The 15445-nt window shown below is 35.6% G+C and overlaps 2 protein-coding genes across 5 annotated transcripts in view; one reads left to right on the forward strand and one right to left on the reverse strand.

Annotated features, from left to right (window-relative positions):
* FBXL13 (F-box and leucine rich repeat protein 13) overlaps positions 1–15445 on the reverse strand; it is a 333413-nt gene that overhangs the window by 176746 nt on the left and 141222 nt on the right. For all 3 annotated transcript variants that reach the window (XM_056799508.1, XM_056799506.1, XM_056799507.1), the window contains 2 exons: positions 7670–7722; positions 1995–2095 (listed from right to left, as the gene is read on the reverse strand). In XM_056799508.1, the coding sequence (XP_056655486.1) occupies positions 1995–2095; positions 7670–7722 (154 nt within the window). The remainder of the gene's footprint in view (positions 1–1994; positions 2096–7669; positions 7723–15445) is intronic.
* Positions 1–15445, forward strand: part of LRRC17 (leucine rich repeat containing 17) — a 51643-nt gene that overhangs the window by 7388 nt on the left and 28810 nt on the right. The window contains exon 2 of one of the 2 annotated variants that reach the window (XM_016426065.2): positions 10954–11068. The exons of the other annotated variant lie outside the window; for it this stretch is intronic. The gene's annotated coding sequence lies outside the window, so the exon portion shown is untranslated. The remainder of the gene's footprint in view (positions 1–10953; positions 11069–15445) is intronic. 2 annotated transcript variants of the gene reach the window in all.

Consider the following 15445-nt stretch of genomic DNA (forward strand, 5'->3'; position numbering starts at 1 on the left):
GGTTATTATTCTATTCCTGAAGAATCCAGATTTGGAAATGTATCTGTATTTTGTATTTGTTTCACTTTTTTTGTCTTTCTAGAAGACTAAGGAACTTCCAGATGGGAAAATTCCTTCTAATGAAATAGTCTTAAGAAAGTAATCTGGGTAACTGAGTAGCAGGGTAACTTATCCAGGAACAGCCAATAGGACTTGAATCCTGGTCTTTCTGACTAAGCTGGCTCTCCTCTATTCATTATGTCACACTGACTCTCGTATAAGGTTATATACTATATTTTTAAAAATTATTACATAAACAACAAATAGGAGAAAAAGTATTTCTTCAAATATAAAGAATAATAAAATTGCATTTCCTATAGGCTACCAGGAATTCTTATTTATATATCATTTTCTGTTATTTTTTCCTATGAAATTTAAAAATAATATATTTATTTTATACCCTTATTTTTCTGTCCCAAGGCAGAAGAACAGTAAGGGCTAGGTATCTGGGGTTAAGTGACTAGCCAGGGTCACAAGAGAGGAAGTGTCTGAGGCCAAATTTAATCAAGGTCCTTTGGAGGCTAGGCCTGGCACTCTATCTACTAAATCAGCTAGCTGCCCCTAAAATATTATATTTTAATCACACATAAAGTCCTTTAGGGAATATTTCAAATCTTCATAAACCCCAAAGAATAATCTATAACATTTTCCCTAAAAATTGAAGAAAGTTAGCTTTTGGTTGTATTAACTATAAATTTCTTGTTATATATGTGGGACTTATTAGGCAGAGGGGAGCTACTTTTTCTGATGTAATATAAAAAATTACATTGAGAACATAATAATTCATGCTCAAATTAAATTCTTTGGCAAGTCCTTTCTACATAAAGTTAATTGATTGCTGTCAACTATTCAGAAAAGCCTATATGGAGTCTAGAGGATGAATTTTTAGAGAATTAATTTTTGTTTCTACTGGCTTGATGAAACATAAGTCTTACCTCTCTTCATATAAATGGAAAAATATTGCTAGTACATATTATCTTTCCCAAAACAGCTGTTCCAAACCCTTTCTGCTTTCTTTAAGTTTCTAAACTTACTTCTCCCTCCTTTGATTGTCAGATGTTCTCTTCGCCTAATTTGCTGAGGAGCTTGAGAACCCCTAATGTGAAATGTCTCCATTTTTTTTCTACACATCTCAACATGTTTTTCAATTTCATCCACCATAATCTTCCCTTTCTCCTGTCTCAGAGGTAGGGAAGTTTTTTCTCCTCTCTAACCCTTCCACCTGTACTATTTAGAGTGATGTAGGACTGGCACACAGTAGGTATTGAATGTTGGCTTGTTGACTAACTGATAGAAATTTAAAAGGCCTCCTAGTCCATCATTATACATTCAACTGAGATTGTAACAAAGAATTTTTTTTTCCTTATAGACATTTTGGGGCTTGAGAATTTACAAAAACTGGTACTCAGAGTCAGACAATTGAAAGGAACACTAGCAAGATTTTAAACCCAAACTTATGTAACAGTGTTTTCCTACTCTCCACTTTTAGCTCTCCAGAAAAAATAGATTATCTCATCTCACTTGGAAGTTTATTCTTATATTTCACATTTCAGGAAGCTCGTTTAATCTAGAATTTGAATTGTTCCCTCAGTTTTCATTATTCCTTCTAGCCCTGTTCTTAAAATGAAGAACTGAACATTATGAATTGGAGTCTGATGATCATTTTGCTAGTGGTTTCTCTATATCAAGCCTACATGATAAAAGCTAGCATAAAGTAATATCCTTATTTTAGATGGGATGTCTCCTTCCTGTAGTCAACCATTTGTGACAGATCAAGGTAGGGAGAACTAAGAGTTTGTGAAAACTACAGCACAGACTGATGAGCAAGCAATATGTAGTAGCTCATTTATAGCTTTGGTTTCTCTCAAAACACTCAAGATAAACATCATATTTCTAAATTAAATTAAATGCCACTTATTGCTTATCAACCTATTTCAGACAAAGGAAAAAGGTACCTTGATAGTAGTCTTAGTGTTCTGTTAGAAATATCTGTGTGAGCTACATTCAGATTAACCAGAGCTGGGCAGCCTTCTGATACATATTTCATTAAATCATCCTGAAAAAAAATTTAAAATTAAAAAATTCCTATGAGAATCTAATATAATTAGTGGCCTTCTCTTTTGCTCTCTATTTCCCCTATTATCCCAAGGAAACACATATTAGCAAAAATAGTAGATATTATATAACCACGTTAACCTTGATACAGTACATTATATGCATTAATTTGTTAAATCTTTGCAACACTTCCAAAGTAGTTATTATAGATATTATCATCCCCATTTTGGCAGCTAGGTGGCACACTGAATAGAGTGCCTAGCCTGGAGCCAGGAAGACTCATCTTCCTGAGTTCAAATCTGGTCTCACTTATGTGACCCTGGACAAGTCACTTCACCCTGTTGGCTTCAGTTTCCTTGTCTATAAAATGAGCTAGAGAAGGAAATGGCAAACCACACCAGTATCTTTGCCAAGAAAATTCCATACGGGGTTAAAAAGAGTTGCACACAACTGAAAAACAATTGAACAATAAATCCCCATTTTATCAACAAGAAAATGGAGCCTTAGAAACGTAAAGTGATTTGACCCAAGATCAAAGGATTTATTCTTAAGACTTGCCTTGACTCTTCACTTCAATCCTTTTTCCATTATCCAAAGCAAGCTCTTTCATAATTGCTTAGCAGAACTCAGTCTTCAGCCTAATTCATAGTGGCACTAATTGGCTTTAAGTCTTAAACTCTACCTTTACTTGCCGCTTTATGTAACTTTATTTGGAAATGATCCATCCCATTCTTCTACTATACCAACTCCTTATCTAAATCTGAAGCATTCAAAAACCAGCTCTAGGATGAGAAGGTAAGTGCTAGGTATCAAACATGAAATTGTCTTAACAATATAAAAATTGGTTAAATTTGAAATCACAGAAAATTCCAAAAAATAGAATTACTATCATCATAGAAGTTGGGAGAATAGAGGGAATAAGCATTTATTAATTGCCTACTGTATGTTAAGTGCTCTACAAACATTTCATCATTGATCCTCACAACAAACCTGGGAGGTAAATGCTATTATTATTCTCATTTTGCTGTTGGGGAAACAGAGGCAAAAAATTGCTATGTGATTTGCCCACAGTCACCGAGCTACTAAGTGCATGAGATCCGATTTGAACTCAGTTTTTTCTTACTTCAGATCCAATGCAACAATTGTGATCAACAGTCTGGCTTTATGAATGACTAGTTTCTTATTTTAAAAGTGTTAAAACTCTGGCAGAATTTTAAGTTCTTTACCTGAATAAACAAGCTCAGTACAGATATTTAATCAGTGTTTGAAAACGGCAAGTGGTTATATATCTAAGAGGTGGACTGGGTGGCAAACAAAGTCCTGTTGCCCTGGTAGTCATGCCCAACACAACAGAGGAGGCCTAGGCCAGCTCCACGTCTACCAAAAGATGGGAATGTTTATTTTCAGTATCATTTCCAATGTTAAATAGTCTGTCTTCAGGTGTTTCCTGGAGTCACAAAACAGCATATAGTTGGACAGGTCAATAAGAGCCCACTCTACTGTAAAAAGAGCTGGTCAAAGGACCAACTCAGTGGAATTGTATGTCCACATCAATTTGGCCATAGAATGACTGAGTTAAATTTCCATAATTCTATAGCTTTAGGAAAGGCTCTCTATACAAGGACACTACCCAAAATATGTTTTCCACGGCTTTCTGTAAATAATATAACACCACTACTACACTAGAAACATCACTGTACCTATTGTAAGAAATCCTATCCTTCCTTCCTTCTTCTCTACTGACAAGACATCCCCTCTTTGTGAAGGATTTAGATCCTGATGACACCTTTGGTTACAGGCATAATCTCTAGAAAGCATGTGAAATCATTTTTGGAGCAGGGAAGGGAAAGCATTTCAGAGATCTAGTGATATGAGAGGAGTGAGTGGCAAACTAAGCAGATTTTTAAAAATAGTTGGCCAAGTGGAGGCACTGTATTACACTGGCTCTCAAAGAAAGGTACTAAGAAAGGCAAACTAATAGAGAAGCAAAGGAAGACAGGGATTCTAGCTTATATATTCTTCAGGTATAAGAAAGAAGAAAATGTGGCCTCTCAGCAAAGACAAATAGGAGATAGAAATTTTTTATCTGCAACAGAAGGCAATCCTTTGAGGTAAATCAAACTGGAAAATCTAGGGCAGTCAGATGTTAAAACAAGTTAAGATCAGCAATATCTTCTGTTTCTAAAATCACCTAGGAATTGTTTTCAAAGCAACTGATTATGTAAATATAAAATTAATAAACAAATATTTGAGGGCCTATAATAGTTTGCAAATTTGTCTATGATGCTCTTTGGATTTTTTTAAACACAAAACATCAGACAAGTTTCTGTGAGAAACTGAAGCATGTTGAATGAATATAACTCTTTAAATGTAAGTGTACACTGAAAATGCTTTTTTTTCCCCACAAAAAACAATAGTAGAACCTGGATGAAATTAGCAGTACCACATATTATTAGGAATTATATTTGGTAAATACTTTGATGTTTCTAAATTTGATGCAGATGTCAATGAGATTTAATTTTCTCACTAGCCTGGCAAATTCAAGGAATATTCAAATTTACTTGAGACATAATACATACATTATAAAAGAAATTACTCTTGTATATATTATTATTTCCCACAGAGTCTAGCACATAGTAGGTTCAATAAATACATGAATGAATGAATGAATGAATAAATGAATGAATCAGTGAAAGAAGGAAATTTGGCAGAAGTTATTGTATAGCTAAAGGAAAACATCTGGAGAATGAAAGAAGGAAAATTTTCTCTTTCTAATATTGGGGAAGCATATTTTCATTTTGTGAAAAGGTTAACAAAGAATGAAATTCCTCTTTCTGTCCTAAAATGGTCATCAGTGCATTCAATATTATGGAGTACCCTTCAGGTAATTATATCAACATAAAGAATCAAACTAATCACTTCTGTGACTTAATGGCAAAGCATGGAAAGGGTGCTGGGTTTGGAGCCAGATGTCCCTATACCAAATCCTGTCTAGAGTCATGCTCTTTAAATGACTAAACAAATCATTTAACTGCTCTAGATCCCAGTTACCTCCTCTGTAAAATGAGGGATTGGATTTGGTGATCTCTGAGGGCTCTTACAATTCCAAATATTCATAGTATTATCCACAAGCTAGATAGCATTTCCTCTGTGTTGCTGAGTACAAGTAAAGCAGCTAATTCAAATCCACAATTGAGGAGAGGAGGCTTTGAACAGTGAAAGTCCCTTGAAAATTATTTGTATATAAACTATATTTGTATTTCATTTGTATTTTTCTCTGCACTTAAAAATAACATTTTTACCATCAAAATTGAAGAGGATGGGGTAGATTATAAGGAAATTTCTGCCAGCTGTTGTGAAAACTGGAGACCACCATAACTGCTCAGCTAGTGTAGCTGAGAGTACAACTCAAGAGGAGCCATCTTTCTTGGTAGAAAATCCCTGAAGACATGAGAGAAGTTGTTGACCAGGCACTAATGTCTTCTAGCAAGACCCAGATTGAGCATGATTTGTGATAGTATTTACTTAGTAAATATTTTTTAAAGTGAATTGAATCAAGTTTTGTTTTTGTTTTTTTCCATAGCACTTAGAACAGTGCTGAATCCAACAGTAGACTCTGAAACAATATGTGCCATATGAATGGTTATGCATCCTTTCATCTACTTGTGGCAGAAAGGGTAAATTAAAAATCTTCATGCTGTCATCATCTCTTACCAATTATTAAGAGGTCTGACAACTGGAAAACATCAGAAAGAAAATTCTATCAAGAAATAGTTTTTTATTTTATAGATTAGGAAATATAAGCTGGGATGGGAGGTGGGACAGGGAATCTGTGATCTCATATGTATGTGTATAAAATAAGCATATATACCTACATATGTAGGTATGCTTCTCTCTAAAATATAAACATTTGTATATTTATGTATCTGTCTTGTTCAGTCATTTTTCAGTTGTTTACAATTCTTGGTGGCTCCATTTTGGGTTTTCTTGACAAAGATACTACAGTGGTTTGCCATTTCCTTCTCCAGATCATTTACAGATGGGGAACTGAGGCAAACAGAGTTAATGAATGTCCCCAGGATCACACAGCTAGTGATGGTCTGATTCTGGATTTGAACTCAGGAAGAGCAGTCTTTCTGACTTCAGGTGTGATACTCTATCCACTATTCAACCTAAATCACTATTAAAAAAAGATATGAGGGGGCATCTGGGTAGCTAGCTCGGTGGATTAAGAGCCAGATCTAGAGACAGGAAGTCCTAGGTTCAAATCTGGCCTCAGACACTTCCCAGCTCTGGGCAAGTCACTTGACCCCCCATTGCCTAGCCCGTACCACTCTTCTGCCTTGGAACCAATACCTAGTATTGATTCTAAGATAGAAGGTAAGGGTTTAAAAAAAAAAGATATGAGGTAGATAGTATTATCTCTGTTCTACAGACAAACTGAGAAAATAAATCCTTATAAAGTCCTTGATTTTGTCAGTTTTCAAACTAAGATAAACTATCCCTCAGTTCATATAATAATAATAATAATACTCTTTTCAAATGGATATATAATTAAGGACCTAGTTGTTAAAAACTGTCTTTTCTCACCTCTCCAAATATTTTTCAAGGGGTGAGTGAACCAAACCACCACTGGACTAATCTATTCATTGTACTTATTTTAATAACTGGTGCCCTGCAATGAAGTCCTACTATGCTGCTTTATTGTAGCAGGAAGATGACCTTGATTTTTCAAAGTCTATACCAGCAAAATTCCAAAACTGACAGCCACAGATGGAAAGATTTGGGGTATGAGGTTAGTGATGAACAATATACCACTCATCCAAGGCTCAACCTAGCCAAATTCAGAGAAGTTCATTGCCAGACAACCAACCACCAGATGAGGAATTTCTTTAGCCTCATCAAGTCAGAAAGCTACATCTACTAAGTCTGGAGAGGTTTTGACCAGTCTAAGACTGAATTAAATGGGTAAAACTATGGATCTTATAAGTGTTGTGACATATAATAGATCACTGACTTAACTGATTTCATCATGAAAACGAATCTCTATCAGTCATAGAAATGGAGAAGCTGATCTTCTACACACATACACCTCTACATGTTTATACATATACATATATATATATATATATATATACACACAGATTTCATGGGACTAGGGAACATAAAATGAAGAAACTCCTCCTAATGCAAATTGATGATTTCTCTGCAATTTATAGCTTCAGAATTGCCTATTATAAACTTTGGATCATATGTTTGCCAGTGTTGATAGCACATTCCTTCAAGGTTAACAATTCAGACATATAGGAATAAAAATTTCTTGTAAATTTTAAACAGCTTGACTTTCTCTAGGAGAATTAACTTCCAAACTTTAAAATAAACACATGGAGTACAAGCTGATAGATAGATAGATAGATAGATAGATAGATAGATAGATAGATAGATAGATAGATAGACAGACAGACAGACAGAGAGATAGAGAGAGAGAGAAAGATAAAGAGAGAGGGAGAGATACTCTCTCCACACACACATACACATATGCCAAATATTTGCATAGGAAAGAAGTGATACTCACATTTAGTCCTTTGCATTCAGAGACATTTAGTTCTTGCAAATTTTTACACTGATCTAAATCAAACATAAATAACATTTTGTTATAAGATGTGTTGGATATAGTTAAACTTTTTTTCAAGAGTATGAATAAAAATTTTCATGAAATGTAGCACATTCATTAGAAAAAAAGAAAAGAAATCTTGGCAAGCAATTTATTCTAAGTATGTGCCTGCTTTTCCAAGAAAGTGGTTCCTCTTGGCCTAAAATCACAATATACAGACAAGCTTTTAATTTTATGAAGATAAAAAGAACAGAAAGAATAAAATTACTCATTTCAGAATAACAGCATACATCATAGCCTTAAAAATATTCAAAATATTTCAATAAAACCACTTCTTGTGTTTATAAAATACATCTTAGAAATTGGCCAAAAATCCTCCATTCATCAAAAAAAGAAGAGTTTATATAAATTGCTCAAGAGAAGATTACGAATCAGAATTTTTTAAAAACTTATAGGCAAAATCTGCAGACATTTTTCAACAAATTTTAGCAAGTGCTTGCTATATGCAAGGCAATGCCCTCAAAGAAGGAGAGAAGGCAAGGAGAATAATTCAAAGAAGGAAAAGAGAGAAGCCTTACATCTACACAGAAATGTAAAGCATGAATATTTTTAAATATTTTAATATATTACATTATATGATAAATTTCCTATGAGTGGCACAGATAATCATATCCGCAGATGTTCAAAGGAGAGTGAAATCACTTCCATCAACTGTCAACAAGGAAGAACATCATGGATAGCTCAAAGCATAAGCCTCAAAGGATGAGCAGTATTTTGAAGCAAGGTTGAGCAGGTACACTAGGTGGAGCAACAAGGTGAGGGAGGCAAGTACAAGGTAGGAATATACTTCTGCTACTCAAATTTATAGTTAGCATTTCTGCCTCTCACGTCAATACAAGCCTTAATAAGAAAAATTATTATTAATTTTAAGTACATAGAAACACATAGAGGCATAAAATGCTAGATAGAGTATTGGGCTCAGATTAAAATCCTATCGCTGGCATTTACTAGTTTCATGACTCAAGGACTTATCTACCTGGTCCCAGATGTGTTTCTATTTGTTGATGGAAGGAGTTCCTGCACCAGGAATTCCTTTCATTGATGAAATAACACATTTTTCATATATTTACTTAAGTTTAAGTCTATACTCAATAATATTTCTTCCACTGTAAAAAGTGGACCACCTCCTAAAATAATGATTCAAGGCATAAGTATATTAAAAACCAAAAAAACAGAAAGAGACCTTTGAAAGTAATGTTGATATTGGAAGTCATCAGTAGCACAACTTAAGGAAAATATAGATTCCAAAAGCAATACATGTTAACTGGATTTGGGTGAAAAATATTTTTATAGGTTTGAACAGCTGCCTGAGACTTGTGAGACTATCCTTTCAATTCTAAAATTAGGTTCCAAGCATTCTGTCTTTATCAATAAGTACTTATTATTTGTTGTTGTTTGATCATTTCAGTCATGTCTCACTCTTTGTGACCATTTGGAGTTGTCTTGGCACCGATATTGGAGTAATGTCTTTTCCTTCTCAAGTTAATTTTACAGATGAAGAAACTGAGGCACACAAGTTAAGTAACTTGCCCGAGGTCACAAAGCTTGTAAATGTCTGAAGCCAGATTTGAACTTAGGAAGATGAGTCTTTCTGACTCCAGGTTTGGCATTCTATCTGCTGTAACACCTTGCTGTCCCCAAGTACTTATTAGTGCCTGGTATTATGTATGCCATGGTTTGTGCTACATGCTGGGAATATGAGTACAATGGATGAAATAATCCCTATTTGCAAGAAGGTTACATTGTAATGGTGGATACAGCAAAAAATATATAAAAGTATAGACGGTATATATGTGTGTGTATGATACATACAGGATAAATTTAAAAGAGAATAAAGTCATTAAATGCAATGTCGTTTGAGAGAGAAGGATCCAGACTGCAGCATATGGAAGGAGTAACATTGGAATGAATTTGGCAAGATAAGTTAGAACAAGGTGAAGACCTTCAGAAGCTAGGAGTTCATATTTGATCCTCCGGAGAACAGGAGCCACTGGAGTGGGCTGAGGAGGGCGCTGATGTGGATAGATCTGCACATGAGCAAAAACATTTTGGCAGTAATGAGAAGGATAGAGGCAAGCAGGAAGGTACCTGAGGTAGGAGGACCAGTTAGAAGGCTATTGTAATAATGGTGCTGAGAGGTGAGTTGTATGTTGTATGTAATGTTGTAGTTGTGTCAGTAGAGAAGAGCAGGAAGAGGCAAAGGATCTTGTGGAGGGAGAAACACAAGATTTGGCAATTCACTGGATATGTGGGATGAGAAAAGGTGAGCAATCAAGAGTAATGCCAGGGTTACAAGCCTGGGAAACCAGGAGAATGGTAGTGTCTTTGAAGTAGAGAAGTGTGTGTGTGTGTGTGGGGGGGGGATATAATGAGTTCTATTTCAGAAATGTTCACTTGGAGGTGTCTCTAGCATATCCACTTTGAAATGTCCAGTAGGCCATGTGTGATACAGGATTAAAGCTCAGGGGGGAGACCAGATATATAGGTCTGGATGTCATTAGCTTAAAGATGATCATTAAACCCATGTGATCTGATGAGATCACCAGGAGAGAAGAGGAGGGGGCATAAAGGAGAACCTGAAGGAGCACTTACAATTAGGAGGGGATGAGGCTTAATGGAGGAGCATTCATATGAACTAAGTTTTCAAGAAAACTCGGAATTCTAAGAGATGGGGAAGGAGGGAAGGAGTCCATTCCAGTTATGGAGTACAGCCTATGCAAAGGAATGGAAATGGGAGGTAGAATGTCATGTGTGATGAAGAACAAGAAGGCCAGTTTGACTGGACCACAGAGTTTTTGAGGAAGAATGGTGTTTATTAAGACTCTAAAGGAAAGCTATAGCCTGGTAGTAAAGGTTTTTGAATAGCAAATAGAGTTTATTTTTTTAATCCTAGGGATTAAAAGGAGTCACTGTAGCTTACTGAGTGAGGAAATGGGATAGTCAGACTGTGCTTTGGGCATATCCATTTGACAGCTGTGTGGAAGATGGATTAGACATGACTGCTACCTTTGTTTAGGCCCTCATCACCTCTTGCCTAAATAGTTACAATAACATTCACTCTGGACTTTCATCTAAAAAACTAAAAAAGATGGAGGAATCAACTTCATTTATATGAAAAAAGAAGTACCTCCGCTGAGAATGGCATGGTTCAAATACATGATTATGGAAGTTCTCTCCACTTCTAGTTTCCAGACTTGGCTGCTATTCTCAATGTGGTGATGGTAATACAATTAGAGAGAATGAGAAGATGAGAGAGAAGACCATACAGAATGAGACTTGGCAACTGACCAGATACATGGGGTAAGGGAGAATTAGAAATTGAAGAGAATCTTGAAATTGTAAAACTAGGTGACTGGGAAAATAGTGGTGTCCTCACTGAAATAAGAAAGTAGAGAAGAAGAATGTCATTAAAAATAAATAATAAATTATGCTTTGGATATGTTAAGTTAGAGATGCCTATTGTTCACTTGCTTCAGTCATGTCCAATTCCTCTTTACCCTATTGGAGTTCTCTTGGCAAAGATATTGAAGTGGTTTGCCATTTCATTCTCCAACTCTTTGACAGATGAGAAACCTGAGGCAAACAATATTAAGGGTCATACATTTAGTAAGTGTCTATGGTCTGATATGAATTCCATTCTTCCTGATTCCAGACCTGGAACTCTATCCACTGTGTCACCCACTTTACCCTAAAGATACCTAGGGGACATCACGTTCAGATTGTTCACTTAGACAGTTGGCAGTGAAAGATGAGCTCAGGAGAAAGACTAGAGATCAGGAAGTCATCTGCTTAAAGATTAATAACTGAATGATTAACAAATGACAGATATTATAAAATTGAAAGTAAATACAGGGGAAATAGCATTGGTATAATGAACTTATAAAAATAACTAGTAATTAAGGCAAAGTTCTTTTTATTAAAATGCCTTACCTAGAATGTAATAGTCATAAAAGTCAATTTAAATCTCACTTGCTACTCTTATTTCCTTCCTTTAAAAATAATCCCTGCTTTTTTACCCATGAAGAAATATTCACAAAGGATATAAAATGAACTATTCAACAATTTTGTTTATCACTTTAGTCTGTATTTCTTATTTTAAATATACTTCAAGTTGTTATTGTACTTATGCTTAGTTTGATGATAATAATAACTTATATTGATAGTGGGGTGACCACAGGGTTCTTGAGGGAAGTGACAGAGGGGTCCCTAAGGAGACCAGAGGCAGAAGAATGCATTCTGCCTCTCAACAATAGCTGGGACCGAAGGGGAAGCAGGGGATCATCTTATCAAAGCTAATCTCTCCAGTTCTTGTCTTCCATCTCCCAGAAATATCCTCTGAGGAGATATATTCCCTCTGTCAGGGGGACAAGACTTGGCTTCCTCTCTCCCAGAAAGGAGATGGGAAGAAGGTCTCTTCACCCTCTCTCCTTCCATTCCCCCTGTACCTCTCTCAATCCTTCTAATACATTCTTATGCTTTCTCTATCTTATGTCCATCAGGGAATTAGCTGCCACACATTAGTGATCTTGCAATATACTTAAAACTTAGTACTTAAAAGTTAAAATTCAAACCTATCCTTTTTGTTATATAGAAACCAGGAAATGTTATCACTAGAAAGCACCATTAAATATTATTTTAATCCAACCCTCTTGTTTTACAGGTGAGGAAACAAGGCTCTAGTACATATCCTTCTAAGATATAGTATGCATTTCCCTAACTTCTTAAACTATATAGTGAATATCTATTTAAATCCAGAAAGAATATTAAGATTATTTAACCTTGCTCCTTCATTTTATAGACAAAGAAATTTAGACTTGAAGAGGTTAAATAGAAATGTAAATCACTGGCCTAGCCTATATAATAGTGGTTTCTAATATTTTCAAGTATAACAATCTCTAAAATTTTCAGACAAGATGGTTTCTGTCTTAGTCTCTGTCTCTAACTCTCTCTCTCCTCTAAAAATAGCAATATAATATGTAGGTGCCAGAATCAGACTACCGAAGGTATTTTAAAATTTGATTTACAGATGAATTCAAAGATTCTTTGTAGTCACTCTATGGTGCCCAAGATTCTGGGATCCATGGAATCACTGAGCAGGACTATTCTTTCCCAAAACCAAGCAGCTGCAGACTGCTGTGTTTTCTGAGATTTCCCTCCTACTTTTTATAGTTTTGCTATCTCCCTTGTGGTTAGGCATCAGCTGTTGTTGTTATGTTGCCTTTATGAGTCTGCACAATGTAGTGGAAGGTGTAGTTGATTCAAATCCTACGATCACTTGTTGATATCTGTCTCCAGAAAAAAAAAAACTGTACAGTAGAATACACTTTTAAGTTTAATCTGCATTATTAATACTTTCTTAAGTCTAGACAAGAGGCCGATAAGTAGTTTAGTGGATAGAGCACTGGGCCTCGAGTCAGGAAGACCTGTGTTCTAGTACAACCTCTGATATTAGTTGTAAGACTCTGGCCAAGTCAGTTAACCTCAGTTTGCCTTAATCTGCCGGGGAAGGAAATGCCAAACCACTCCATTATCTTTTCTAAGAAAACTCCAGAGACAATAGGGTCCATGAGGTCACAAGGAATCGAACACAACAGAATAACAACAAAGTCTAGACCATCAGTAAGACAATAAAGCCCTAATATGTAGATTTCATAATTTCTAAGATGTAAATGCTAACACTGAAAACTAATCATTAGAGCTATTTTGGGCTGACTCCAGTACATTTCTATAACCTGAATAAATCAAGTAGTCTCTTTGAGCTTTAATTTCCACATGTATATAATGAGGATAAAAATACCTGTACTATTTCCTCCATGAACCTGAAGAATATCAAAGGAACACATGAGGAGGAAAGCATGTTCTTTATGAGCATGAAACCAAATACAAGGATCATACAAAAGGAACAGTATAAAGATCACATATGGCCACAGTGTAAATGAGGAGGGGTGACTCATACCTGTGACTCTGCAGGGCTGCTAAGGTCTTCTGATGATGACATTAAGCTGCTCTAGCTAGGTTATTCCCTGTAGGCAACACAAAGTGTCGAGTCTCCCAGTAGAGTCTCTACTGAGAAGAAGGGCATAACGTATGATCTCTGCTAAGCATGCCTCCTTTAGGGTTTCTTGTAGGCACATACTTCATAATGGAGCTTTATCAGTCCCAAGGTGGGTGCCAGGCATGGTACTATTCAACACAAGATTGTGGAGGTTCTCTCCACTCCTAGATTCTGTATTTGGCTGCCATTCTCAGATGAGCTACTTTTTTTCCTGTAAGAGAAGTGGGCTCAGCCATCTTTTTTTTTTTTCAGCTGAAAACCCAAGGCTTTGATAGAGATCTTTTTAAAAAGATAGAGTGATAACACACCCAGTCTTCAGATTAAGAATAAAATCTCTTAACAGTTTTTTCTCCCATAAAGAACCTTAATCTATTCTCAGAGACTGCAATTGGCCTTTCCAGCTGATTTGTGCCTTAAAACTTTAAGTCTATTTTTTAACCATGACTTTCTCTTTACTAAGGGCAGAAGCTCTATCAAAAGGTGCAATCTAACTTAGGGTTGCAAACTTCTGATGGCTTTTTACTTAAATGATTGACTGCTAAACTGCACCCAGTCATCTTCAGTTTAGAGGCTGTCACTCCAACAAACTGCCAAAACACTCAATATCCAGACATTCTTGGTTCATTCATTACCTCTAATCTGACTTTCCTTGCCTACCTTCTCAAAGCTGAGCTTATTTTTTTTTAAGGATAAATGTTTCCTTATTTTATTGTCTTAGAAAAAATAAAAGCTAAAAACAACAATTTTTAAACAACCAAAAAGGAGAAAAACATCAAGACAAAAACTATTCACTGCTACTTGTAAGAACAGCTGGGAGGATCCAGAAGAGGAAGGAAAGGTGTTATTTTATTTTATTTCACTTTTTAAATTTAATTTTTATTGTCATGCAAAACACACTTACATATTGGTTGTTATAAGAGCAAACTCATACATAACCAAAACCCCAAAATAAAAGTGTAAATACACTGATGTGAAAGCTGACTCCAACAGTTCTTTCTCTGGAGGTGGAAAAAAGCTGATCTTATCATTAACACATTTAACTCTACACTGTCTTCTACTTACAAATCCTTCTCCCTCTTGTTTTATCATTCATTCCATGCCAAACTCAAGCCTTTCATCATTCCCCCATCTACATTCTTTGCTTGTAATGGAGCTGGAAGAAGCTACTTAACCATGTAATATAGATACACTACAAATTTATGCTAAGCTCATCTGGACCCTCATTGCAGTTTCCATTTCTCTTTGGTCAGTTTCCTGTCACACTCCCTACATACAAAACCATTCCCAAACCTTATCTTTTCTTTTTAAACCTCCTACTCCTCTCTTATGTCCAGGCTTCTCAGCTGAGGACCTCACATTTAACTTTATTTAGAAAACTGAGGTCATTCATGTAAGAGGTACACTCCCTCTACTTCCCTTCTCTTCATCTCAAAACTCCTTATATCATCCCCCTTTCTCTTAATTGATTGGTTAACCGATTGATTGACTAATTGATCCTCAAGGATAGTTTAAGTAAAAGATGACCTCTCACTAAATGTTTCTTGAGTATGATATTTACGGTTACAGAATCATCAGTGAAGTAAAATAAAATAATTCAGAAAAGTCTCAGTTCCAATAAAACA

This window comes from Monodelphis domestica, chromosome 5, assembly GCF_027887165.1.
Source record: "Monodelphis domestica isolate mMonDom1 chromosome 5, mMonDom1.pri, whole genome shotgun sequence".
Classification (NCBI taxonomy): Eukaryota; Metazoa; Chordata; class Mammalia; order Didelphimorphia; family Didelphidae; genus Monodelphis; species Monodelphis domestica.